Consider the following 27,252-nt stretch of genomic DNA (forward strand, 5'->3'; position numbering starts at 1 on the left):
AACTGCTGAAAGGATGGGCGACTGGAGTGTACAGAGTCTAACCTGCATGATTAACTGTCCCCAGTGAGAAACACAGTAGGGTGGAGGATGTTGAAGAGATTGGGGAGCACTGGGAGGGGACATTCTCCACAGTCAACTCCTGAAGGCTCAAATATGCATGATTTCACATTGGTCCCCATGACAGAAGGTGCTTTCCCTGAAATCTCCAGCCCCTCAGAAGTCCAGACTAGGTCGAAAGCAGTTGCCAATGTCAACTGTGAGGGTTGGTGAAAAGGTGCCATTGCTCCTATGGATATCAGGAAAAAACCAAACCAAACCTTGAGCAGTCAATCTTGAAGAAAGGAAAATAAAATCACATTTTGTTTAAAATTATAAATACTTTTCTGTATAAAGTTATTAAATAAATGAGATCCTTCCAGTGACGGTGTGGTGAGTTCCAGTGATGCTCCTAAGCGACGTTCCATAGTCTTTAAAAAGCCATCGCTGCTCCATCTCTCCTGTCCTCAGTTTAAGTGCAGCAGGGGTTATCAATGACTAGCATGACATCAATGCCATACACTTCCAGCAGGTCCATCAGGAAGCTTCGGTCACCTTGTGGGTCCAGGCCCATGCCCCGGGCATGGTCAGCTGTCAAGGTCTTGTCCTGGCTGGCTGACACCTCCATCAATGTCTGAAATATCCGATTGTTCTGCTCCATGAAAAACCTGCAGGAGGACACAGCAAACAGGGAAGAGGAGATGGGATTGAAAAGAAAAATGGAAGACAGATTTTCTACACCATCCCCAGAGTCCCACTTTAAACATTCCTACCTTCTTTCCAACATGGTGTTGCACATGTGGTAGGTCAATAGTGAACCTTTTACTCAACACGCTTCAGGCTGGCTTATTTAAGGTGGGCGCTGACTCAAACAAACACATTTATTGTGGGGAATAAAAGACCAAGTGTAGAAATCCAACATATGTCTCCCCTAATACAGTGTGGGAACTGAGTGGACAAAAGCACCAAGCCACTATGCTGACCCAAATGATTTCTCCATTACCTGTTCTTGAGCCACCAGATTCTAACTATGACTAAGCTTCAGCACCGAACAAGGAACATAACTTGGGAGATGAAAGTTCGATTGGCCACCTCCTGCATCCCCTTTCAGGTACAGCACTGTTCCCTGGTCCCATATCCTTTCCAACCACAGTCTAGTTTTAAATGACAAACAATGAGGCTTTCCCTGTGCGCTGTGGCAGGCTGTTCATAGTCCAAAGCACCTCAGTCTTGGCAAGCTCTCCCTAATAGTCACCCTCAATTTTCCTTCAGACCATTTAATCGCATTACTCTCATGCATATCCCTTTCCCACCACAGGACATAAGCAACAATAGTGTGTGGTGAAGGACTCCATAGGAGGAGCCAAGGTCTATTTAGTACTTCAGTTGCCACGTATTTCCTCACAGACTGCAGGAACTACACAAGCATTACCCAACCCTTCATCCCAGCCTCTTCTGAAACCGCCACACATGTAACTGCCCGGCCGACAAGCAGAGGCAGTATGCTCCACACAGCCAGAGCAGTGTCTGCATCTCAACAAGCTGTTTGGCCTCCCCCAGCATAGCCAGGAATTCTGAGGAGGGTCAGAAGATGCTGGTGTTCTAGAAACCTCTTCCATTTCCAACGCATGCTTTATGGGTCCCCATATCCCCTCCAAACACTTCCAGCCCCCCGAAAAAACTCTATATTTGCAAGCTAAGCTAGTGTGATACGAAACCAGTGAGACAACGACTGGACCCTAGGCTGCCAGTGGTGCACAGGCCCTCCGTGCGAAACCACACTTTAAAGACTCCCCGGAACCTGGTTGTTATTCAGTGGTGCAGGGAGCAACTCACAAGATAAAGAGGTCCTCTTCACAGGAGCTGCAGTCCTCCTCCACCTCCTGAGAGTACATCAACATCTGCCTGGGAGAAGGGAGGCAAATCAAACACATGTACAAGCAACGAACCCCAGAGCAGTAGCACCAAACAGGGTTCTGACTGAAGACATCACCATTTATTGAAAATAAAGGTACTAAAACCTTCATCTTTAATCTATAGGTGGCGGCAGAGTCCCATGGACAGGGCACTAGGCTGGGAGTCAGGAGATCTGGATTCTTCTCTCAGCTCTGCCCCTAAACCCATTGCATGACCCTGGGCTAGTCACTTCATCTCCATGCCTGTTTCCCTTCTCACTCTTTATCTACCTTGTCTATCTAAGAATGACAGGGACTGACTAATACTGTGTGTTTGTACAGTGCCCAGCACAAAGGTGCCCTGCTCTCAGCTGGAGTCTCTAGGCCCTGCTTGTAATACAAACCACCACCATACAGGTAATGAATGAGAGGGTCAAGAGAATAAACCAAAGCAGCAAGAAATCAGGAAAATGAAGACAAGACAAATCAAGAAAGTGAAGAGACTGAGATACTGGTTCCATCGCTCCCCCCACTCAGGTTCCCTCCACTACCTCTGGTCATTGAGCCGCTGATATTTTTCCTTGTCGGCACTGTTAATCTTCAGGAGTGGCTGCAGGTGCTCGTGGTGCGTCTTCACATTCTGGTTATCCACATAGACGTCGTAGAGATCTCGCTTCTCCTCAAAGATCTTTTCTGTTGTGCCTGCCGAGACCAGAGGGAGAGGAAGATTTTCAGACATTCTACTTGCAGGGTAGCTGTTCTCTCTTGCTTTGCTGTTTGATGAGAACAAGACACAGCCACACCCAGACACATTACAATCCAGTGATTGTTGGATGAGAACAGGACCTGGCCACACCCACACAGGTTAAGATCTCTTCTCTTTTATTTCACAGTATCTCTCACCATCAGGAGATATTTTCAGCTTCAGTTTTAAAAGGTACCTCCTGATCCATCAGAAATTGCAGCTTGGGGTAAAGCAGTAGGGAAGCAAAGAGGCTGCTGTACTTACAGGCCACATAAGACACTTCAGTCTCCAGCATTTCTATGTCTGCCACATTCACATAGAAGAAAGGCTTGGACTCTGGAACGGTCCCCCCAATGCCAGGCAGTGAGACATTGGCTAGGCAGCAACAGCAATACACTGCAGGTGAGAGAAAGGGATAATACAATGCCCACACTATTCCCTCTCAGTAGGGTCCACAATGCCCCCTCCTTGTTTCTCTTGTCCCCATTTGCTTAAAGTGCTCCTAAACACACAGTGTTTATAGCACAGCATAGTGGCATCTGACCAGCAGTGAAATGCTTACATTTCACTCTGACTCTCCCATTGGGCAATGTTATTTAAATTCTTACTTAAGTTCCTGCAAAATGTTTAGACATTCTCTCCCCCTGCACCCAGCTTGTTGGTGAAATGAAAGTCAGGCAACAGCATCTGGTGCTGCCACACAGAGACAAGAGTTCAGGTTCATAACTCTTTGGGCCAACAAGGCCTGGGAAAAACATGCTTGCAAGAAGTAGGGGAGGGGAGCCTCAGGGTTGTTTTGCAAACCCTGCCCCTCACCTTCCCTAGCGGCTGTCTTGGGAGAACAGCACTGCGTCCCTCCATATCAGCTAGGAGAGGTGTGTGCGAATGTGTACAAGTCACTGTCCTTCAGGCGTGGGAAGGAAGAGGTCTGAGGGTTTTGACTGTGACGCCGTACCTCTATAGCAGACAACTCCTACTGGCGGTGGTGAAAATATCAAAATGCGCTTGCGTAGCAGAGCGAACTTCCAGAGGATGAAGATCTGCTCTCCAAAGAACTTAATGAACTGAGACATACAGCCTGCGGGGTGTGTGATCTGAGGGTCAGGAGAAGAGAACGGCTCATGAGAGATGCTACAGGAACACACAGAGATGCTAAATACAGAAGAAGAATATGGGAGCAAGTCGTAGATACACAGAGCCCAGCGCCACCCACCAAACTTGTGACACTAGATGCATGGGAGCAAGAGCAGCACACTGCAACAGTGGATAGTTGCCTGAGATACTCAGCCTAAATAACAGGAATCTACCTTGTGCAGCTTAGGGCTCAGCCCACAAATGCTCAAATGCATGGAGAAAACTCCACTAGCTTGCCTAGCAGAGAGACTTGCTATACACAAATTAGCTAGTCCTACACCCACTGGGAGCATCAGTGCACTGCATGTTCATACAAGCTGGACAGTGCCTGCCTCACCTTCATCTCTGGATACATGTATCTGTGGATGGAGGGCAGCCAGTGGACAGGTGGCTGAGAGCTGGAGGTACCCTTGCCAGCAGGGAGGACCCCCTTCTTGTCATCATAAAATGCCTCTAGGTGGGAGTAATGTCCTGGCATCTCCAGCTGGTGTCTAGAAAAGACAAAAAGTAGGAAAGATTTATGGTGTCCACAGATCCCAGGGCCCTTGCCCGCAGCCACATATGTCTCCTAGTCCATGATTCAGCCTTGGGTGCCTCAGGTTTCACAGGCTGTGGCACCAGCATCATAAGCATTTGTATCTTTCAGTGCATCCAAGGAAAATAGGCAGGGCTGAAATGGTCAGGCAGGACTCTCATACTCCATGCATGGGAGAATGGATCCTGGTTTTTAACATTTAGAACAAGTTCAAACAAGATGGCGTTTTCCTGCAAGTCCTTTTTTACCCTTACTTAATTCCCTTGGCAAGCTCTGATCCTTCAGCCCCACTGGACAGCGCTGTGTAGAGAGCAGAAGCATGTATGTAGCCAAGAACAAAATCTCACTGTTGGCTCTAAAAATCTTTCAAGAAACCTTTAGCAAACTGAGGTTTTAAGGGACAGGAGGGAAATCAACAATTACTTTGCTCTAATACCTGTTCAAAACAAGCAATTCTCCAGCAGATTAAAAAAAAAACCACAGTGTTACACGCTGAAGTCGTCCTGTATTACTCACTCAGGTTTAATTTCTTTCCTCCATCATGATCCTCATTTCCTGAAACACACACACACACACACACACACAAGTGGGGGGTGGGAGGAGAGAGAGTACTGTTTCTTGGAAAAAGGTCTTAATGTGGCAACATTTCAGAGTCTTTGCTCAATGCCAAAACCTTATTGCACATACAGGGAAAACTACCTTTCAAATGACATGCAACCTGATGTTCAAGGTAGCCTGGGAAACCTTCACATCCAACCATCCACACAAACATTCAGACCCTTCAGTCCAGGTGCACAGGCAGCCAATCCTGTATCCCACAGACAACTTACCGAACCTGGTTCTCCAGGAAGTGCATGTATCTATAGAGCAGGGTGTACGAAGGGGAGAGAATCCCCACAGACTTCATGCGGGCACCACGCTCTAATTCACTCTCCACGGGCATGTTTTCAAAGCAGGCCAGGCCGAAGCAGAGACCTTTCCGGAAATAACTGGGGACAAATGTGCAACAAAAGATAACTAGAAAGGGGGAGGGTGTGAAGAGAGGCACATACATGGCATGGTATAACAAGCTGATCCTAGGAAGGCTCATCAAAAATATCAGTTCTCCACCCCTACATCGCCTCCTGTGTACACAGGCCTCTGCCATTTTAACCATGTCTTCTAAATCTATTGACAGCATGGTCTACATTACACAGTATTCAGAAAGCTGGCAGCCTCCAGTGCCTCTCCTCCCACTAAAGGCCCAACCTTTGCTAGCACTGGTGCAGTGGAACCTGTGTTAGCAATGATGGGAAAATTTTCAGACGAGAGGCTTGGTTAGAAAGCTAGGCCCAGGGAGCATAACATTGTGTTTCCAAAGAACAGCGAGGATAACACACCACACTTTATAAAGTCAGTCAAACTAGCTGTCGTAATAATGGCCTGTTTGGCCCCCAAGCCATCTCCCAGGCTTGCAGAGAATGGAAACAAACACCTCTTCTGGCCAATCATGGAGTCTACAAGCTCTACAGGGAGCAGCTGTCGGTCCTCCTTGGCCAAAAGGAGGCACCACAACTCGGGGCCCTTGAGACCAGAGTGGGGAGGAATACGATGGGAATGGCATGACCCAGAATTCCCATTAGGAGGAGGGAGGGAAGAGGAAGTGAAATGGGGACAGGACATGATCACTACTCAACATCTAAAGGAGACATCCAAGTTTTTTTTTTTAAAAACCTGTTTTCGTCTGCATTCTCTCAAAACCACAAATGAAAAAACCTCCCCTTCCCCTGTTTTGCTCTTTTCCATCTGGCAAAGAGTTTGCCCCATCCCCAGCACGCCTCCTGGCCCGACTGCTGACATTCCCAATGGAGTCTGAAATTAGCAATTCTGTTTGCTTCCTTGTTTGTTCGTGCCTCATGCATTAGTGTGTTTACCTTTAGGAACCAAATCTGCTATTATTGGCAGGCTGGCCACCAGAGCAGAAGTCATTATACGTTAGGGCCTACATAAAGAGCAGATATTTGATGCAGCAGATGCTAAATATCTGGAAAATTCACTCCAAAGCAGCTAATTTATGGCAAGTCAATCTGGGGGGCCTTAGCTGATGGGCAGTGTTCATTTCTACAGCGTTGGACTAAGGGAGGAGGGCGTGTGTGGCTAAGCAGGATGGGAAGGAGCAGCGCAGCCCAAATATACTCACATGAAATCCGACTGGACTTTGTGCGACCCACTTGCCATGGATTTGAACTCAACGCCTTCTAAGTCAATGTCTTGGGGCAAACACCATTCCACCATGTTACCTGTGGGGCAAGGAAGAGAGAACTTCTCATTGGAGGAGAAAAAGGTCCCACCCTCTACTAAAGATAAAGCAGCAACAAATCAGCAGCAGCCAGGTATCAATCACTTGGGTATCAAGGAGCAGTGCACTGATAACAGTATTTTAAAAGACGAGTTTTCGGAGCAATACGGGGCAGTTATTACATGGCCTTACAGTGAGATGGGTCTCTCCAGTACCTGAGACAGAGCACAGATGCAACATTACCACTCTCCATGTACTGCCTGTGAGACAGACATGCTGCACTGAACATCAGTACATTGCACGGGCCTCAAGAGTTATTTCAGAATCTGTTTAATATCTTGCAGACTTGCCCCTCCAAGGCTTGCCAGGCAGCAGCTACAGCAGATAGTCCTTCCAGGTACTTGGGCAGGGCAGTGAAGGAGGGGCTAACTCCACTGATGTTCACGCTGTGAGAGTTCTGTGGACAGAAGACTGAAGTCTCCAAAACTGCGAACCTTACCCCTCTCCTCAGCACTGTAGTGCAAAAGCAGAGCAAAGGGGAAGATGTAAAATTAAATAGCCAGGCATTTGGTAAGGGCACCATGTTGCCATGATAAAGTCTTGGATTCAGAAAGGATTTTAGAAATCCTGTTCAAGAAAGGCAAGCAGCATAGACTGGCAGGACTGGAAGGGACCTCAAGAGGTCATCTACTCCAGTCCCCTGAAGGCTACGTAATAACTAGATCATCCCTGACAGGTGTTTGTCTAACCTGCTCGTAAAAATCAACAATGACAGAGAGTCCACAACCTTCCTAGGCAATTTGTTCCAGTGCTTAACAACCCTGACAGTTAGGAACTTTTTTCTAACGTCCAATTTAAACCTCTCTTGCTGCAATTTATGCCCATTGCTTCTTGTCTTATCCTCAGAAGTTAAGAAGAATAATTTTTCACTCTCCTCCTTATAACAACCTTTTATGTACTTGAAAACTTATGTCCCCCCTCTTCTCCAGACTAAAGAAATCCAATTTGTTCAATCTTTTCTCACAGGTCATGTTTTCTACACCTTTAATTATTTGTGTTGCTCTTCTCTGGACTCTCCAATTTGTCCACGTTCTTCCTGAAATGTGGCACCCAGAACTGAACACAATATTGCAGGTGAGGCCTTATCAGCATGGAGTAGAGCAGAAGAATTACTTCTTGTGTCTTGTTTACAACACTCCTGCTAATACAGGGGTTCTCAAACTGGGGGTCGGGACCCCTCAGGGGGTCACCAGCTTATTATTTTGTGAGCTGTCAGCCTCCACCCCAAACCCTGCTTTGCCTCCAGCATTTATAATGGTGTTAAATATATTTTAAAAAGTGTTTTTAATTTATTGGGGGGGGTCACACTCAGAGGCTTCCTATGTGAAAGGGGTCACCAGTAAAGAAGTTTGAGAACCACTGCACTAATACACTCCAGAATGAGGTCTGCTTACCTTATTTTATTTTTTGCAACAATGTTACACTGTTCTCCACTCATATTTAGCCTGTGATCCACTATGACTGTCAGATCCCTTTCTGCAGTACTCCTTCCTAGGCAGTCATTTCACATTCTGTATGTGTGCAATCCATTGTTCCTTCCTGACTGGAGTGCTTTGCATTTGTCCTTATTGAATTTCACCTATTTACTTCAGACCATTTCTCCAGTTTGTCCAGATCATTTTGAATGTTAATCCTATCCTGCAAAGCACTTGCACCCCCTCCCAGCTTGGCATCGTCCATAAACTTTACAGGTGTACTCTCTGTGCCGTTATCTAAATCATTTAGAAGTCAAATCTCCAAGAAGAATGGAAATCGGACTCTCTCCCCTTTCTGCCAGGCTTATGAAGGGGTATTAAAAAGCCCAGGCCAGAACTTTGTATGTAGATTTATGGCTAAAAGTGAAAGTGTTATCATCACTACTGGTAGGGAGGAGTGTACACACAGCACATGGTAAACTGTAACACCAGCCATGCTCATGTCAGTGGAACCTTACACACATATCTGGTTTTTTTAAGACTGCTTAAAAAAAACAGATATGTGTGTAAGGTTCCACTGACATGAGCATGGCTGGTGTATATATATATATATATATATATATACACATATATATATATATATATATATACATATATATATATATATATATATACACACACACACACACATACACACACACACACGCCACATATACGGTCATGATATTCATGTGGAAAACTTAACTACTGGGTTAACAAGTTTGTTGTGCACCTTTGACTGCTTCACCTGCACTCTGCCAACAAATCCATCTTTGTCAAAATTCCAAGCCTCTGAGCAAATCAGCTGGCGTATTTTTTAGTATGTAAAACTTTATTACAAGAAGGATTTCCTCCTTTTCACTAGTCCAAGGCCCAGTACATGCAATCCTCAGTCCTAGACCTGTGATATTTTAATGGTTCGATAGCCCACAAAAACCACAGGACAGCTGGAATTCCACCTCCCATGCAAAGTGTGGGTGTGGAGACTCCACGAGCACTCCTATCCTTCTTGATGGCTCTGCTTGGGCAATGGATCGTTTCTCTGGAAGCCCATTATCTTCCTTGGTAAGACTGGTCAAACAGGAATCTTAAAGCCAACGCCCTTATACAGCTTCCATGGAACACATCTCAAGCTAATTAATATTTTAATAGCTGACTGAAATGTTTCACGGATTTCCCAACCGCCTAACTCTACAACACAATAATTGTTCCAGCATATACAAAAGTGCACAGATACAGAAAAGATTAAGACTGAATAAACTGGCAACTGACTATCACCCCAACAAGAAAAAGTTTAATGCCTGAAATAGAAAAGAATATCTAAAAAGTCTGATCTTGGGGTGGAGATGATGAGAGAGAGTATTTTTTTAGATGAATGACCCATACAGAAAGACAAAAAATATTACAAGTCAATCTAATCCTAAACTCTTTCACAACAGATTTGTGGGCTACATACAGATTTTGGACCAATACAAATATTCAGGGATGAGATTTTTCCACCAAAAGTTATACTACTACAAGCCCTAGCGTGTACACAGTTATGCCAGTATAAAGGCAAGCTTACTCCCCTTCCCAAACACTATACTTATATAACAACATCCACTCTGCGATGTGTGCGAGAATACACCACTTTATAGCAGTGTAGTTAAAACAGTACAACTTGTGTGTTTAGACAAGGCCTTAGACTTGGCCAAGACTTTGAGAAACCAGAGTCTAAAATTTGACACCTAAATAAGTAGCTGATTTTCAAAACTAGCTGAGCACCCAGCAGCACCCATTTGGGTCAGTAGGAGCTGTGGGGTGCACTCTACATTTAAATAAGTGCCTAATTTTAGGTGACTATTTCTGAAAATCCTGGCCCTTCTTTGTATTTTATATATTGCACAAAGGAGGGAGCACATATAATTCTATTTAGCAGCCTGTTTTTCTGCTCAAGTAGACATTGTGTCCAATAGGTTTTGGGGCCTGGTGAGAGAAATAAATACAGCAAGTTAAATACAATAACAGCAGAGATTTCACGTGCATCCATTCTGTTCAGAGATGGGGAGGCCAGTCCTAGGCTGTCTTGTCAGCAATGTCATCACACAGCTAATGAAAAGTCACTACAACCAAGTAAGGAAGTGGGTAAGAACTCTCTAGAAGACTCAAGTATGTGTATGTATGTGTGTGTGTATATATATATATATACACATACACACACACACACCCCCCTACCTATCTCATAGAACTGGAAGGGACCCTGAAAGGTCATTGAGTCCAGCCACCTGCCTTCACTAGCAGGACCAAGTACTAATTTTGCCCCAGATCCCTAAGTGGCCCCCTCAAGGATTGAACTCACAACTCTGGGTTTAGCAGGCCAGTGCTCAAACCATTGAGCTATCCTGCCCCTACGAAGGGGATTTCTCATTTTATGATGGTAGTGCCCAGAGACTCCAGTCAGGGCTCTACTGTGAGAAGTGCTGTACAAATACATAAGACGACAGAGCCTTTATTGATGTACCTGGACCTTTTAGGTAGTGTACAAGGCTGGTGGAGGAAGCCACTATGATAATGCCTGTGGTTTGTGTTTAGTTATATGTAGCCACTTTTTAAAATTTATAACTGTTTTTAAAACAACGCGAAATGATCGTTCCCTGAAGAGTTTAAGGAAGTAGATCAGGGCTCCCGCAACCACAAGTTGTGGTTAGCGCCAAGTTCTCCCGCAGGTTCCTCTTTCAAACACAACTGAAAGTCTAATGTTCATACTGAATCAACTACTGATCTTCAGCAGCACAGTTAATAGTAATACGTTATCATTCCACAGCACCTTTCAGCCAAAGTACCTTCAATTAGTTAAGCCTCAAATATCACTACAGGGGTTGACAAGTATTATCCCCATTTGACAGATGTGTAAACAGACAGAGGTTAAGTAATACACCCAGTTCCACAAATCAGGTCAGTGGCAGAGCAAGTGGAACTAGAACCCTGTCCTGCGCTTTAACCACTGGAGGTCAACATGCTCACACCTGAATAAACTCATTCAGTTACACTGTTTTCTAGGATCTTCCATTAAAAAGAACATTAGCCACCAACACCTGTACTTTTGGGCAGTCACTCTCACCACCTTGCCCTGTGCGATGACGTGGCAGTCATGGAGCAAGCAAAGAGATAAAAATCAGTCTGGCGAGATGCTAGAGCAAACAAAGGAGCGAACCAGAGACAGGAGGGAGGGGGAAGGGAGAAGCCTCTGTGAGAGCAGGAAGCCTATTCCGTTCCCTAACCACGCACAAAGCAGCTCCCAGACGGGTGAGGAAGGACTTCCCAAGCAGCATTCAAACAACTTGAACTTTAGAGCACAATGTGAGGCTTTAAAGAGAGAAGCTCACAGGTTCCTTGAAGAACTTTTGTAAGCCATTCATCAGCACCAGGATAAGTCAGAAAGAGCATCAGCAGCTTCTGGAAGGAATGGAGCCAAAGAAAGTTTCCCTTGTAACTTTCTGCACTGTTCCTCTTATTTTTGGATGCTCCCAGAAGCTACTGTGACACCAGCATTTAGCTTCTTTATTAAAGTAACCATCTGTTCATGGGGGTGGGGGAGGCTGGTTGGCATCACACACAGACATGAAGATCTACATGTTAGAGAACACATTTTTAGATCAATACACTCTCATTTGTAGATCTATACACTCTGCAACACAACACTGCAACGCTGTGCTAGTGCCTGAGAACCAGAAAGTGAAACTAAACATGATTTAGTTCAAATTGGAGAATGAAAGAAATACAAAAAAGAAACAAAACAGCTTAATAATAGTGAATTGGACTTTTTCAAAGCAGTTATTGGTTCACTTGTAGGCCTGATCCTCCACTTGCAGGACTAGTAGTCTGGCCACTCAAAGCCAGCTGAAGGACTGAGGCCTTCGCAAGCTGCAGTGTTATTAAGAACACTACAGACTTATATTGGTATAATAACTACATCACTCAGGGATGAGAGAAATCCACATCCCTGAGTGACATAGTTATATCGACTTAACCCCCCATGTAGACAGTGCTATGTCAGCAGAAGAGCTACTGAGTCTCAGGGAGGTGGATCAACTTCACTGACAGGAGAGTTCTCTCCCATCGACTTAGGCCTGCTCTATACTACAGAGTTAATTACATCAACCTAACTCTGTAAGCATCTACACTAGACTGTAGCTTCTATTGATGTAACTTGCCCACTACACCAGCCTAATACCTCTACCTCCATGAGAGGCATAGCACTTAAGTTGATTTAGTTAGGCTGACGCAGTGTCAGTGCAGACACTGTGTTGCTTACATTGACTGTTACTGCCTTTCAGAAACCGTCTCACAATGCTCCATGTGCACTGGACACGCAAAAGTGATTGAATTACTGCGATGGCTGTACGTCAACATAACTAAGGTTGACTTAATTTTGTAGCGTAGACGTGCCATTAGAACATCTTTAATAAAGAAATACAGTGGTGCAGCTGCAACAATGCAGTATTTTAACTGTAGGCTTGCCCTACATCCCAAACTTATTACTAAGATAGTTGGCTGCCCACCACAATCACATAAGTAGCAAGACACATAATTTGACCTGCTCCTATTTCTTTTAGAGTGCACTACCTGGAAACAGTAACGGGGCAGCCAACACTGTGCGCAATATTCCAAGATGCCAAACATTGACAAGTTTGATACAAGTGCCCCTCAAAAAATGCGAGACTGTACCTCTCTTTAGCCTGAAAGATCCCACAGCAGTGCTTCTCTTTACTTGTCCCTCCTGTGTCTATCCTACAGGTCAGCCCTATCTGGACTCCTTCCTGTTTCTGGATACCCAATAGCGCCACACAAAACACACCTTTTCCCCTCTCCAGCCGGCAGGATGACCAAATATACCAACTTACTGTAGAAGGGATGTCCATGGATAAAGCAGTTTACCTCTCAAGGACCTTCAAAGACCATCACATTGACATCGTGGCCCTCCCAAGAAACATGCGCAAAAGACAACCATAAAGCTGCCAGACATAAAATCTCATGGAACTGGGGGCTGCTTCACCATCTGAAAGACATTATCAGAGACATCCTCCCAGTGAAGAGGCAGCATTTCACCAGAGGAGGAACTGCTGTGACCAAGTAGCTTCACTCACCAGCCACACTGAGAACAGAAGTTGAAGACGGGAATCGCCCTTGTTGATGTGTCCTCGGCATATGACACCGGCTGGAGACAGGGCTTCCTCCTCAAGATCTCCAGCATCATTCACTGTTAACAAACGATCCACCTCTTGGCAGCAATGACCAGGGACCACTGGTTTAAGGTATACCTTAATGGCCAGATCAGTAGACCAAGGACTCTTCATTCAGGCATCCCTCCGGGCTCTGTCCTGGCCCCCATACTTTTTAATCTATACACCATGGATATACCAGTGATGGAGTTGGGGAAATTCATCTATGCGGATGATGTTGCCCTAATTGTTCAGCATACAAGCCCCCATACCATCAGCTGCACCCTAACCCAAGATCTTAGCACAATGGCTGATTATTTCCAATGCTGGAAGCTTAAGCCTAACCCAACAAAAACCCATGGTGTCCACTTTCCATCTGAACAATAAAATGGCTAATACCAAACTCGTGGTGCAGTTCTGCAGTGAGAGCATCAGCCATGAGGCTAACTCAAAGTATCTCAGTGTTACACTGGACCAGAGTTTAACCTCTCGACAACACCCCGAGAACACCCGCTATAAAGTCAGGTCTCATGTCGCGCTTATCAGGAAATTGGCCAGAACACCCTGGGGCTCCAGTCCATGGACCTTACAAACTGCAACAACTTCTTTGGTACATTCTGCAGCTGAATACTGTACACCAGTGTGGTCTCACAGCAGTCACACTAAATGCCTTGACACTCAACTCAATAATGCCATGTGCATAGAGTTGATTTGAGAGTTCCTGACACTGGTCAACTGGTTCCCGGTCCTACTGCACATCCAGCCTCCACAGATTAGAAGAGCTGCCCAGACATCTCACTTTCTCAACCACGTCAATGCAAACACGAAGACCCCACTGCATGATGACCTGCAGAACCCACCAAAGACAAAATTAAAATCCCGCAACCCTCTATGGGTCTGCATCAAGAGACTTACACTTAACTTTGATGCCGAGGCTAAATAGAGAACCACAGGGAGCGTTTCGACTGCTCAAAACAAACAGCTCATTGTTGACCCTGTCAAGGAACTACTGGGTTTTGATTTATGTTGGAAAGACTGGTGCAGATTGAATTGCATCAGGACATCTCCTGGGAGATGTGGACAAAACCTCTTTAAATGGGAAAACGAGGCAAACACCTGTAGGAGACTGTGGTCACTAGGCACAAATGAAGGAGCACATCATTTCTGAGTGTCCCCTTTGTTCATTCACCAGGGGCCTGAAAGACGTTCACCAGCTCACTGCTGCAGCAAGGTCCTACTATCAAATCTAGATATAAATTTGTAATTGTTGTTACCTCCCCAAGCCATACAAAAGAAGTAGTCTTCACCTTCAGCGACCTCTATGGGCTTGGCACAAGTTACCGAGGGGACCATCACACCCTGCGTAGTCATGACCTCCCTTGAGAGCCAGGTTCCTGCGGTATTATGGGACTGTCAACTTCAAGAGCAATGCTTTGCATGCAGAAGACCAAACTTTCTTGGCTACTGCCCATAACTTACTCCCAAAAGAGGTCAGAATACACAGAAACTTCAGCGTATTCAGAGCAAAATGCAAAACTTACTTCTGTGACCCAGCCCTTCTGCCATTGCCACCCTGGCCCTCTCACACAAAGCCACAAGAAGCCAGTCACTGCTGACTGAAGGAAAGAGATCACTATCTGAAGGGTATGTATAAATACGTACATAAGCAGGGCCGGCTCCAGGCACCAGCATTCCAAGCAGGTGCTTGGGGCAGCAATCTGCAAGGGGTGGCAGTCCGTGTGTTTTTGCTCCCAAACAGCGTGCCAAATTGCCGCCGCAGAAGGCAGGGGCAGTCCCTGTGCTATTAGGGTGGCACGTGCGTTTCCATAGTGGTGGCAATTCAGTGGCAGCTTCTATGTTCAGCTGACCGTGGCAGCGCAGCTTCTGTTTTCTGGTTGAAGACACATGCTGCCTCCGAATTGCTGCCGCCGCAGAAACACGCGTGCCGCCCTAATGGCACACAGACTGCCCCCGCCATCCATGGCGGCAATTCGGCACGCTGCTTGGGGCCGCAAAAACAGTAGAGCTGGCCCTGCACATAAGTGATGTATATAAGACCCTAGATCAAGGCAGACAGAACAGCTGTACAGCATGTGTGAATGTATATGGCAGGTATGCTCTAACCTACCAACAGGAAGTTAATAATGGACAACAGCAGATGCAGTGGTGGGCTAGCAGTGAAGGGGTTAGCATTTTCTGTAATCTCAGTGTCATGATTCAGCATTGCTTACTTGGGTGAATAACAGAAGAGAATTCACACCAAGTTTGTGTAGGACTGAGCAAGATCCCAAGTGTGTGATGAAAGACAATTGAGAGATAAGTTCACCACTCCTTGGGAAAACAACATTAATCTCCTGAGCACCAAACAAAAAAAAATAAATCAGAGTCGCCTGTGCAGACAGAACTCAAGACAGGTATGACACCAATAAATATGCAGCAAAGCTGTGATTTGTTGGGTAGTCATCAGGAGGCATGGATCAGTGTTCACGTCACACTCCCTGTCAATACCCAGCCCAAGCTGGGAAGCTAATAATCCAACCAGCGGACCAAATTCAGTGAATCCTGGTCACATGCCACCCGAGGCACGTTGCGCATACACTAAGCAGCAGCAGCACAAGTCAATGCTCTACATCAGGGGTCAGCAACCTTTCAGAAGTGGTGTGCCGAGTCTGCATTTATTCACTCTAAGCTTTCGTGTGCCAGTAATACATTTTAATGTTTTTAGAAGGTCTCTTTCTATAAGTCTATACTCTATAACTAAACTATTGTTGTATGTAAAGTAAATAAGGTTTTTAAAATGTTTAAGAAGCTTCATTTAAAATTAAATTAAAATGCAGAGCCCCCCAGACCGGTGGCCAGGACCTGGGCAGTGTTAGTGCCACTGAAAAATCAGCTCGCGTGCCACCTTCGGCACCCGTGCCATAGGTTGCCTACCCCTGCTCTACATGCCCATCAAGGGACATAATTTACTTCTTCCATACAGATACTATTGCTAAGGCTAAGATTTTGTCACGGATATATTTAGTAAAAGTCATGGACAAGTCACAGGTAATAAACAAAAATTCATGGAAGCCCATGACCTGTCCCTGACTTTTACTAAAAACATCCCTGACAAAATGGGAAGGGAGGAGTGTCCAGCACTCAGAGCTGCTGGGGCTCCAGGGTCTTCCCACCCCCCACTGCACAGCAGCTGGGAACTCCAGGACCCTCTGCTGCCTGGGTGCTTCACTGGGGCTGATGCAGAAAATGTCACAGAGGTCTCTGGAAGTGACAGCTTTCGTGACATAATCGTAACCTTAACTATAGCTACTAGACATAGTTTTCTAAAGTTATTTGTTGTAGAGAAGTATGAAGAGCGATTGTTTCCCCCCCCTTTGAAAAGTTGCATGTGGACAATAGAGGTCAAATTTGACCACTTCCTTACATCCCATTTTCACTATTTCCCTGTGAATTATATTGTATAAGTGGAAGCACTTAAGTACAACCCTCCACAGCAGATAAAACCAGCACCAAAGACAAGATGTACTGGTACGTTACCCGCCATTACTCAGTACTTGAAAATACAGCTGGAAAGTAGTCCAGCTTCTGCAGAACCACTTTTCACTCTGTGTGCCCAACTGCCTACTCACAAAATGGCAGAGGAGTTTTAGGAAAACTCCTCCAAGGAGACTCTAATCATATTTAACATCACACTTATTTGGAATGCTAAACCCCACCCCCTTGATTATTACACTGTGGGGTCCAATACAGTGTCATAACACCACTGAGGTCACCTATTTTGGTTGCACCTTAGAGAAAGCCACCTCCTGCACTAACAGAAAATTAAATCCTAGTGCTAACCCCTATTTCCCGTATGCCCTCTTCTTCCACTTACTTATTCTGATGTGGCAACATACCTATCTACATACATTCTCTGCCCTGCCTCCCCCTATCCCCCATGGATGTGTATAATCAGTAAAAAGGCAGTGAATCTAGTGAGAATGGAAGTCAAAGATCTTGAATTCTTATCCCAGCTTTACCACTGACTTGCTGCATGGTCATCAGACAAGAAAGCCTCTCTGTGCTTGTTTCCTCCTCTGTACTGCTCTTCTACCTATTTCACAGGAATTCTGAGAGGCTTAATTCCTTAATGTATGTAACACACTTGAGATTCCTAGAAGAAAGATGCTATAGATAAGCAGAGTGTTATTAATCTGCACAGGTCTCATGATGAGGAAGGGAAAGCAACACCAAGATCTCAAAGTTGCATGAACGGAAGTAAATTGCACTTTGTTGCACTATACTTGGCAAATATAATGCAAGCCACAGAAAACAACATGCATGCTGGGGAAGTGGTCAGATACTGTAGTGATGGTGGCTATGTTCATCACAATCTAACACACTGTACTGCAGCAGGTGAGTGTAGCCAGTGTTTGGTGGGTGAGGCTTCCATGGCTTGCCTCAACTCACTACCCATAAATACCTATGGCAAAAACAGGGACACAGTATAATATATTCCTGTGAGAGAAAGCTGCAGAGACCCGCCTCAGCTCTTCACCAGAATAGAGGGTGCTGAAGTGGGGAGAGTTTCCCAGGGCTTTTCCATCACCCCATGAAGATCAGTCGGAGATGGGGAGGATTTAAAGAGGAGGAATGTAGCAATCTTTTCTGAACGAGGGGGAATATAGCAGTGTTTTCTGGAAACCGGCTACCCTTCACCCCCAACTCATCAAAGTGATGATCAGGCTGCTGAGCCAGGGAGTAGGGGAGGGAGAGAGTTGGCGAGAAGGAGATTCCCACACGGTTTCTCTCTCATCCCCCATGGGCATGAGCACTAGATGTGTGAGGTGTGCAATGTTTCCCTTGAGAAAGGACCTGTTGCGGCATCCCCAACTCATCACGGGGATGATCAGGCTGCTCAACCCAAGGGGTGGGGGGGAAAGGAAGGAAGGAAAAGGAGCAGGATTCCAGAGGTGTCTCTCATCCCCTGAAGGCGTTTTCCTGGGGACCTGCCGAGGCCTCCCCAACTCAGACAGAGATGACCAGGCGGCTCAGCCTGGGAGCGGGGGGAGAAGCGAGATTCCCACAGTCCCCCCCATCCCCGGGGTGGGATCAGGGAGGAGGCGACAGGGGGCAGCAGCGTTTCCCATCACAGCGGAGCCCGCGGGGATGGATGCGGGAGGGGCTCCCGCCCGCGGTTTCCCCGGCAGCGCACGGAGGGGGCGCAGCATCCCCGCGGGCCGGGCCGCCCTTACCGGAGCGGGGATCGAAGGTGACCACGAACACCGCCACGATCTGGTCCGCCTCCGCCTCCGGCCCCCGCGGCAGCTCCCCGGGGCCGCCCCACGCCGCGCCGCCCCCCGGGGCCAGGCTCCAGCCGCCCCGCTCCGGCTCGGCCTGCGGCAGGGAGACCGCGGGGCCCTCGGCCCAGAAGAGCAGCGGCGCCTCGTCTGCCGCCTCCACCATGGCCTCGGCCCGCCGACTGCGCCGCGGAGAGCCGGGCGGGCGGGCAAGGAAGGGGGAGGGGGCGGGCGGCCGTGGAGCAGGGGGAGGGGCTAAGCCAGCACGGGGGCGGGGCTTCCGGGCTGTGAAAACGCTCTATCTCGCCGCCCGCTTGGGCCAACCGGGCCGTCAGATAGGGGCTGTTCACAGCCAGTCACGTGACCGCGCGCTTCCGGGCCCGCGGGAAGGGGGGCGCTGTTTGGAGTTGCAGCGGGGCCGCGAGCAGGAGCGCGCGGCGCGTTCCGAGGCGGGACCTGGGCACGCTGAGCCCGGGGGCTGCGGGGAGCTGCTCCCTCGGGGGTCCCCAGGGCGCTGTAGCCGGGTCACTTGTGTCTACATAGCAAGCCTGGACTGCGGGCGCTGGTGAGCGCTCCAAAGCTTACCGCGGGGAGCCAGTGACAGTACCCACAAGTACAAGCAGTTCCATCACCTCGGCCCGTCAGCATCACGGGTCTAAAAGGACAGAGATGAAATCACCCCTAGGTCCTGACCCTGCAAACTGCTTTGCATAAGTGGCCTGAAGTGGAGGAGTCCATCAGTGCAGTCCCATTTACAGGACTGGGGCCCTAAATCTGTGGTTTTCAACCTGTGGTCTGTGGGACCCCTGCGGGGTCTGCAGACTATGCCTAAGATTTCCAAAGGCACTTCCATTTGAAATTTTGTAGGGGTCTGCAAATGAAAAAAGGTTGAAAACCCACTGTTCTGGATAAATTGGACATACTGGGTGTTATTAAAAAGCAAATGCTGTATTGTAGTATGATGCTACTGTGCTATTGCCTAGAATATTTTTATTATAGTATTATTTCTATTGCTCTTTGTTTTAGGATATTTATATCCATCCCCGTTGTATTAGGTGCCATTACTTAAACCTAGAAGTACCTCAGTTCCCTCAGGAAAGAAAAACTAAATTCTCATCTTCTTTCCTCACAGATTAAAGTTACTTTCTTAAGAGGAATTAAATCTACATTGTTTGTTTCCGAGAGCGTGCAGCTGGGGCCAAAACTCAGAGATGAGTTTTATACCCCAAGAGTGGAGAAACTGCTGGATTTCAAGTGACCTGGAGTTTGTGCAAGTCAGTTTCTCTGCTGAGATTAGTATCCTCACAACCTGGAACCTAAACTGTCAGTTTCATCATCCCTCTTAAATGCACCTGGCATAGTGGGATGTGCAATCAGATAATTATAAATATGGGTTATTTATACTGTACCAGATGTTAACTTTTCAGTGGTGTGTACTGTAGATTGTATAGCTAGATTAGATTATAAAATTATTTTGATATTATTTTTTGAAGGAAAAAAAAACCCAGCAGATATTTCTGCCACTGATCCAAACATTAGACTGTCATTTGCTGCAACATTTCTGAACTATATTTTCTGTGCTAATATAGGTCCTGATCCTGAAAGTGGATGTGTGTGGGCACCCCATTATACCAACAGAGAGCCCAATTAAAGTCAGTATGGACTCCTGCACAGATCTCTTCGCAGAATTAGTGCTTAAGGATGTAGTTTCCTTGGGGCTGTGCCTTGTGACTTCTACTGTGTTATGCGTAACACTGAGAACTATTAACACTCCATATATATTAATAACTATTAGTACAAAGGTAACCAAAATAGACATAGTTATTGAGGTGTAATCTGGCTAGCGCAAAGGACAGAGATCCAAGACTCCTAAATGTCTGGCTCCAGTGCTGATTCTTTTTGGGAACTAGGAAACGTCTGTGTTTCATGAAAAAGTCACTTAATCTTCCTGTGCATTATTATACCCATCTTTATAATCCTAACAGAGAAGACCTAAGAGAATTCCCAATTAACAGTACACCTCTTTTCAGAAGAAATGCTACTGTCCGAGTCGCTATAGAGCTCTATTGAGCATGGCATATTAAATCAGCCCATGGAATTGAGCAGAGGCAGTATCTGCACTAGGGTAGAAGCAGAACCTATTGCCTGCTCCATGTCAGTGCCCTCAATAGCTAAGAGATGCTCATCAGGAATAGTTGGTTTGGAATTTGCATGCTCACCATTGGGGGAGGCAGTGATGATGACTGAGGTGTATTACAGCTACAGAGGGACACACAGAATCAGGATAAGACTGAAACACAAGAATCTAAGAACTACCAAGGCAATCCAAAAGCAGCCACGTTGAGTGTAATTACCATCCTTATTAATCAGCCATTATTGTCATTAAATATCATTAGGTTTAAATCAGTTCCCTTGGAGACTTTTTGATTAATTGGATCACGCAATTAAGCAGCCCAAATCAAAAGGAAGGTATTGTCATAAAATTCTTAATGATCTGGATATGCAATACACCATTCAAAAGCTCATGAGCCATAGATGTCAAAAGTGGCTTTGGCATTTCGAATTGATCAAGTGGTGACCAGCTGCTATGAACTTCAGATCAGGTAGATTCAATATTGAGAAGGTGCACTGTTTGTTTCACAAAACCTATACACAAGTTTACTTAGCAGCAGCACGTGGTATTTAGCCTACGGTGTTTTCTGTGGAAGGTGACTTGTAAAGGGGAAAAAAAGTGGCCTGTTTTGCTACTGAATTAGGCTTAAAGAAAGGCCAGTCCTGCATATATTTATACTTAGCTTTACACTCCAAGTAGCCCCATTGACTGCAATAGGACTACTTACATATTGAAAGTTAAGCACATGCTGAAGTGTTTGCAGGACCAGGGAAAAGTCTGAACAATTTTCTAATTTTTCATATTAGAATACCAAATATTGAGTTCTGGTTTTTGTTGGAAAAATTCCTCCCAGGACTAGAGCAATTATAACATCTTACGAAACGGAAACTTGACTACATTAAGAGCTGGAGCAATTTTTAGACATACATACAGTTTAAAACTCAAGGCCAAATTCTCTGCTTGAGTAACTTCATTGAAACCAAGGGAATTATGCCAGGAAAGAATCTGGCTTCTGTGCTATTTGTTTCTGTTAACACATATTTAATTCAAATAATTGAAAAATAATTGGGCAAAACAAGTTGTTTGAAACAGATTCAAATATCCATGTATGTCTGACTGAGGGCTGATAAATCTCTTAGCCAGTTCTACAGTCCTCCAAAGAGTTGTCCAGCAAACACAGGAGGTCAAGACTTGTTATTTCTAATATACCACAATAAACAAGGGTGAACATCCTTTTATGCCTCCTTTATATGGTAAAGAGAAACAAAAAGTAGTAACAAGCCTTCCCCTCCTCCTCCTTTTTCCAGTCACATGTCCGGTTTTCTTCAGTAAAGCCCTTTATGATATAAGGGTGGGATGGTTTGGGAGACAGGGGACTGACAATTGGGGGGATGAGGTTTTTCATCTCTAGGTCACTAGTTCAAAGCTAGTTAATAGTGACTGGAAATTATGTATTTATTTGCTTAGATTTAAAATAAAAGATTCTTACCCAAGTTCTAGTCACCCTAGCACATCATTAAAGACACATGGAAACCTCCCCTTCCCCGCGGCATTAAAGTAACCATTTCACAAGAACTCAGCCAGCCAGACACCTATATTCCAGCTTTCCACTATTGTGGGAAGCACACCCTCAGCCCTCTCCAAAACTCTTCCCAAACAGGTGTCTTTGACAGGGTGCCCAGAAGGTCACTGAATCTGGGTGTGAGGGTTTGAGAGCCATTACAAGGAAGACCCTGCTAGCTGCCTGGTCTCTGGGGATCCAACTTGGGCACCTCAGCTGACTGCAGTTGTGATAGTATAGCCTAGGAGAGAGGTGATCCCTCAGGTAAGTCAGTCACAGGCCATTTATGGCTTCATAGGCTATAACCAACACCTTAAGTCCTCCCAGAGACCAATAGGCAGCCAGTGCCCATCCTGGAACACTGGTGTCGTGTTGCCAGCAAAATGCCTCATTCAACAAATGAGCCCCTGCATTCTACACCAGCCTCAGTCTCTGAATGGTTTAAGGAGCAGCCACATGTAGAGTTCATTGCAATAGTCTAATCTTAACATAACAAAAGTGTGGATAACTGTGGCAAGGTCCACATCCAAGAGGAAAGTTCATAGTCTCCTAGCCAGCTGCAGGTGGTAAAAAGCTAACCTGGTCACTGCTCTGTTATCCTCTGATAGCTATTTAGTAGCCTATATAAAATGAGTTAATCACTGGTACAAAAACCTAAATTGCCACCCCTTTTATTAGTAGTCAGCTCACATTGCTAGGACTGCATGGCCCTCAACTGACCTCCCCTCTCCCTCTTACAGGTGGCCCCTCGGTATGCATGTGTGTGGGGAGGGATGGGAGATAGGGAACACAGGCACTGTTTATGCCAGAGCTGTACCTGTTCTGTGGCTAGAGGATTCCCTTTTTCATGCTTGCCATTCTGGCAGCTTTTCCTGGCACTAAGGAAAAAAAGCCACTGTAGTTCCCAGTTCATTAAAATTCTATATTCCTCTTCAAAAACATGCACTTCACAATGGCACACAAAATCCTTAGTTTCTAAGGACAGCCACAAAGAGAAGGGCCATTGTCCCACTCCTGGGTGGGTGAGAGATGAATGACTCCTCCCCTTGGTGGGCAACCTCACACTATACATTCACAGACTTGACAAGGTTCTTTAGTCTTTAGCTGCTCAAGCACGAGGAAGCTGGAGTTGTGAATCTTTTCCTTGACCTTGTAGAGTAGTGGCTCTCAAACTTTTGTACTGGTGACCCCTTTCACATAGCAAGCCTCTGAGTGTGACCTCCCCTTATAAATTAAAAACACTTTTTTATATATTTAACACCATTATAAATGCTGCATATAAAGCGGGGTTTGGCGTGGAGGCTGACAGCTCACAACTTCCCATGTAATAACCATGACCCCCTGAGGGATCCCGACCCTCAGTTTGAGAACTCCTGTAGTAGAGGCCTGTATACAGTCTTGTTCTCCCTCCCCTCCTGCCCCCCTTTGAGGTCTAACACATTCTAAATAAGGCTATTGAATCGCTCCACATGGGTTTCAGTGCTTGTTGCTCAAAAAACAATGTACTACTCAGTCAGTGAGTCTAAATGTAGATCTTAGAAGTGAGACTCGGATATTAGTCCTGTAGCCAAAGGACTAATAATTGACAAAGATACTGGCTACCTATCTTGCCAGATAAATGCAAAATAAAATAGACAAGCTTTCAGGAAATGCAGCCTCTTCCTTAGGCTCTGGGAAACGGAGTGAGGGACAAGAATTAGAAAGTATGGAGAAGGTTTGTAGGAAAGTGTAGCTGTCCTACCGGGCTGTTTGCAAACAGTGGGCTCTGCTATACTACCATCTAAGTTATGACAAAATGGAATTGCCTTTGACTTCAATAGGAGCAGGATGAGCCCCAGCAATTGTAAACAGGTGATGCTGAATTCTAATTGTCACCTATTAACAATGGTACAGCTGCAGGCTGGTGGTTATAAATGCTGTGGGAGCGGCAGTAGCTGGTAGTTTCTCACTAAGAATGGGCTTTGCTAGAAAATATTTTTAATGGTCTGAGGGCCTTCTGCTTTTACAGCTGTATGTAACATAGTATTTTCTCTTAGAGATGTAGTGCTAAAGAGCTAGTGGGAGTCACTATACCTGGCTTATCAAGTAGTATAATACAATTCATGTATCTGTGGTGGGAAGTGGATGGAATATTTAGTAACTCTTTTTTGGTGAAGAGGGGATACTCTCTATGCCTCATCCTGATCTTATTTATGCAGGCTTAATATTACAATAACACTTCTTTGGGCTATTCCTGATTTACACTAGTGAGAGTAGGACCAGGATTTATTTTACAAAAGTTGAACTAAGCTCTGAATGGATTTTTTTTTGAGGGGGGTAATTCCAAGTTATTTTCCCTTACTTAGTATAGTCAAATGACTTTTTTATGATCAATATCCCGTATATGTGGGGTTAAGGCTACAAATCTGAAATAATGAATCTCCTGTGGAGAAAATAGGGTGGATACTTAACAATCAGTCTTGTAAAAAACACTCAGTATCCCCTCTTACTGATCAAATATTCCGGTATAAATTGTATTCATTCCTATGTCTTTCTAGCTACAATGGATGACTGGGATGAGAGTGATGAACTTATCCAGAAACTGGATTTTTCCAGCTGCGCTGAAGAGAATGAGATGGAAGAGGACAGTAGTATACAAGAAGAGGCTCCTCAAAGTTCAAGCCCCCAGAGGAGCTGGGATTTTCAGAGTTGGCGAGTTAATAGTCCTCTTGCAGTAACCCCCAAAAGAAAAGTGGGTGATGTCTCTCTGACTCGTACTAAAGCATGGGTGAGTCCCACTGTGGACTCTGCTTCATCCTTGAGGAAGAATGCTGGTCCTGCCTGGGAATGTCCTGGGACTCCACTGCATTATGTCACCTGGAGAAAACTACAGCTGTGTGACACCCCGCACACCCCCAAGGCAAGGAAATATCTCTATGCCCATTTGAAAATATGTTGTATTAAATATATTGCAAGAATTACATTAGACATGTGATGAGCAGGGGCTACTGCCTACTGTGTGGAACATGCTTGTTTGACTGCTACCTCTTCCTCACTCCCAGTTTGTATGTTTTTCCCACTTTCTCATCATAAATGTAGACTGAACACTGGAAGGCAGGGGCTAGTTCTATTTGTGAACCACAAATGTCTCTTCCCTGGAACAAACATTTGGGGAGTGTTTAGTCCAGTATCAACAAACATGCTTAACTACCTTGAGTTAACTGACAATCAATTGTCTTGGCTAAAAAGACATCCCTTACCCTTAGATGTACCCTTAGTGTTGAGAGCCCCTTAGGCATTGTGTGTGTCCAGGAAGCTCCCACTTAAAACAAAGCTTAAGCTCAGTATGAAGAAATGCTCTTTACAGTGGTCAGTGTTTAGAACTCTCTACTACTGAGGTAGATGAATTGTTCTTAATAGGTTTGAAAGAGAAAACAGGCAATTATTTGGACATACATAGTACTTGGAAGCAAGATGCTGCACTTAATTACTTATTCCTAATTTCCAGATTGTTCTTTGGGTCATTAAATGGAACTTGCTGTTAGCAAGAGCTGGCTAGAAAAAGGGAAACTTTCATGAAATGTAACGGTATTTTCCATTCATTGTCAAATCTGAAACCTCTCTAATCAGTTTCTGCTGTCCAGCTACGCTGATACTTCTGTGCACAAAATTGAACTGTTCATCAAAGTTGGGGTTGGGTAGGAATCATTCTCATGGCAAACTAGCTCTGTATGAGCCCTTGAGGGTGAAGTCAGGAAAGGAATGTGGGAGAAAGACTAATCACCTTCCTCACTGATGAAAGATACTTGTGTGCAATAGATGCAAAGTTAAGTTTCTTGGAGAAAGTCATTGATTAATTTTGGTCCTTATTTTCTGTTCCCATAGAAGTTCCTGAATGAGTCCCCTATAGAGTGATGTATCAATAAAACAGACAGTGCTTCCCTCCTGTACTGGTGGAAACCTGGAATTCACTGTGTCCTCACAGGACTTCTCTGCATTGTTGCAACTGCACAGATGTTCCTTTGCATGCTATGACTCACAAAAGCCGACTAGGGTCACACACCGTCATACCCAATATTTCTTTCTCAATTTACTGGCAACTAGACTGCTCCTTTGCAGGGCTGGCGCTTCCATTCAGGTGACCTAGGCGGTCGCCTAGAGCGCCAGGATTTGGGAGGGCGGCAATTCAGCGGCTGGGGGTCCTTCCACGCTCTGGGTCGTCGTCGGCAATGCTGCAGTGGGTCCTTCACTCACTCTTGGACCTGCCGCCGAAGTGCCCCGAAGACCAGGAGCGCAGAAGGACCCCCCCCCACCGCAGAATTGCCGCCAATAACTAGGAGCGCGGAAGGACCCCTGCCTAGGGCGCCAAAAACCCTGGCACCGCTCCTGCTCCTTTGGATTAATGGAGCACAGCAAACCCAATTCCTTTAGTGCTTCTTGATGCAGTTTATTTGGATTTCCACCTGGCCAGTAGATCCAGGGACTAATGGACATCAAAGGGCTTTTGCTTTTGTTTTTGGATCTCCTTGTATCTCTCCTGGATTATGGATCTGGTGAGGAACAGATGTCGAATGACTAATAGTGTAGATAGTGGATGGGCAAACTAAACTGCTATCTAGGATGATGTCAGAAGTGGGACACCAGAACTTGCAACATTCCCTTACTCCAATTCGGACACACACTACTCCTTGGAGCATTAAAGAACTGGAGTAGGAGCTTCCTTAGGCTTAACTTGAGAGCTTGGCATAATGAATCTTCCTCTCAAGTGTTAGATGTTAGCAAACCACAGAATCTTAAACAGTCTGACAAAAATCTTTCCTCAATTGCACAAGTTTATTTTCTTGTCTTGTGATGACATCCTGCTAGTTCTCCAAGAAGTCCTTTAGCCTAAAATAGAGGAATCAAGACCTGATTTTAATGTAATAAATGCTGAAATGTTAAGACTTTCTTTTCTCTACGTATCATAAGTAAGTAAAAGCCAG

General features: G+C 45.5%; 2 protein-coding genes across 2 annotated transcripts in view; one reads left to right on the forward strand and one right to left on the reverse strand.

Annotated features, from left to right (window-relative positions):
• Positions 1-235: 235 nt before the first annotated feature.
• Positions 236-18,798, reverse strand: DENND11 (DENN domain containing 11). The gene is made up of 9 exons (XM_050918845.1): positions 18,573-18,798; positions 6,525-6,624; positions 5,176-5,334; positions 4,148-4,301; positions 3,632-3,770; positions 2,941-3,072; positions 2,483-2,633; positions 1,873-1,941; positions 236-704 (listed from the first exon to the last, which is right to left on the reverse strand). Exons 1-9 carry the CDS (start codon positions 18,781-18,783, stop codon positions 509-511), a joined length of 1,311 nt encoding a protein of 436 aa, XP_050774802.1. The 5' UTR covers positions 18,784-18,798; the 3' UTR covers positions 236-508.
• WEE2 (WEE2 oocyte meiosis inhibiting kinase) overlaps positions 18,186-27,252 on the forward strand; it is a 29,778-nt gene continuing 20,711 nt past the window's right edge. The window contains exons 1-2 of the mRNA XM_050919154.1: positions 18,186-18,247; positions 24,829-25,190. Of these exons, the coding sequence (XP_050775111.1) occupies positions 18,223-18,247; positions 24,829-25,190 (387 nt within the window). The 5' untranslated portion in view covers positions 18,186-18,222. The remainder of the gene's footprint in view (positions 18,248-24,828; positions 25,191-27,252) is intronic.

This window comes from Gopherus flavomarginatus, chromosome 1, assembly GCF_025201925.1.
Source record: "Gopherus flavomarginatus isolate rGopFla2 chromosome 1, rGopFla2.mat.asm, whole genome shotgun sequence".
Classification (NCBI taxonomy): Eukaryota; Metazoa; Chordata; order Testudines; family Testudinidae; genus Gopherus; species Gopherus flavomarginatus.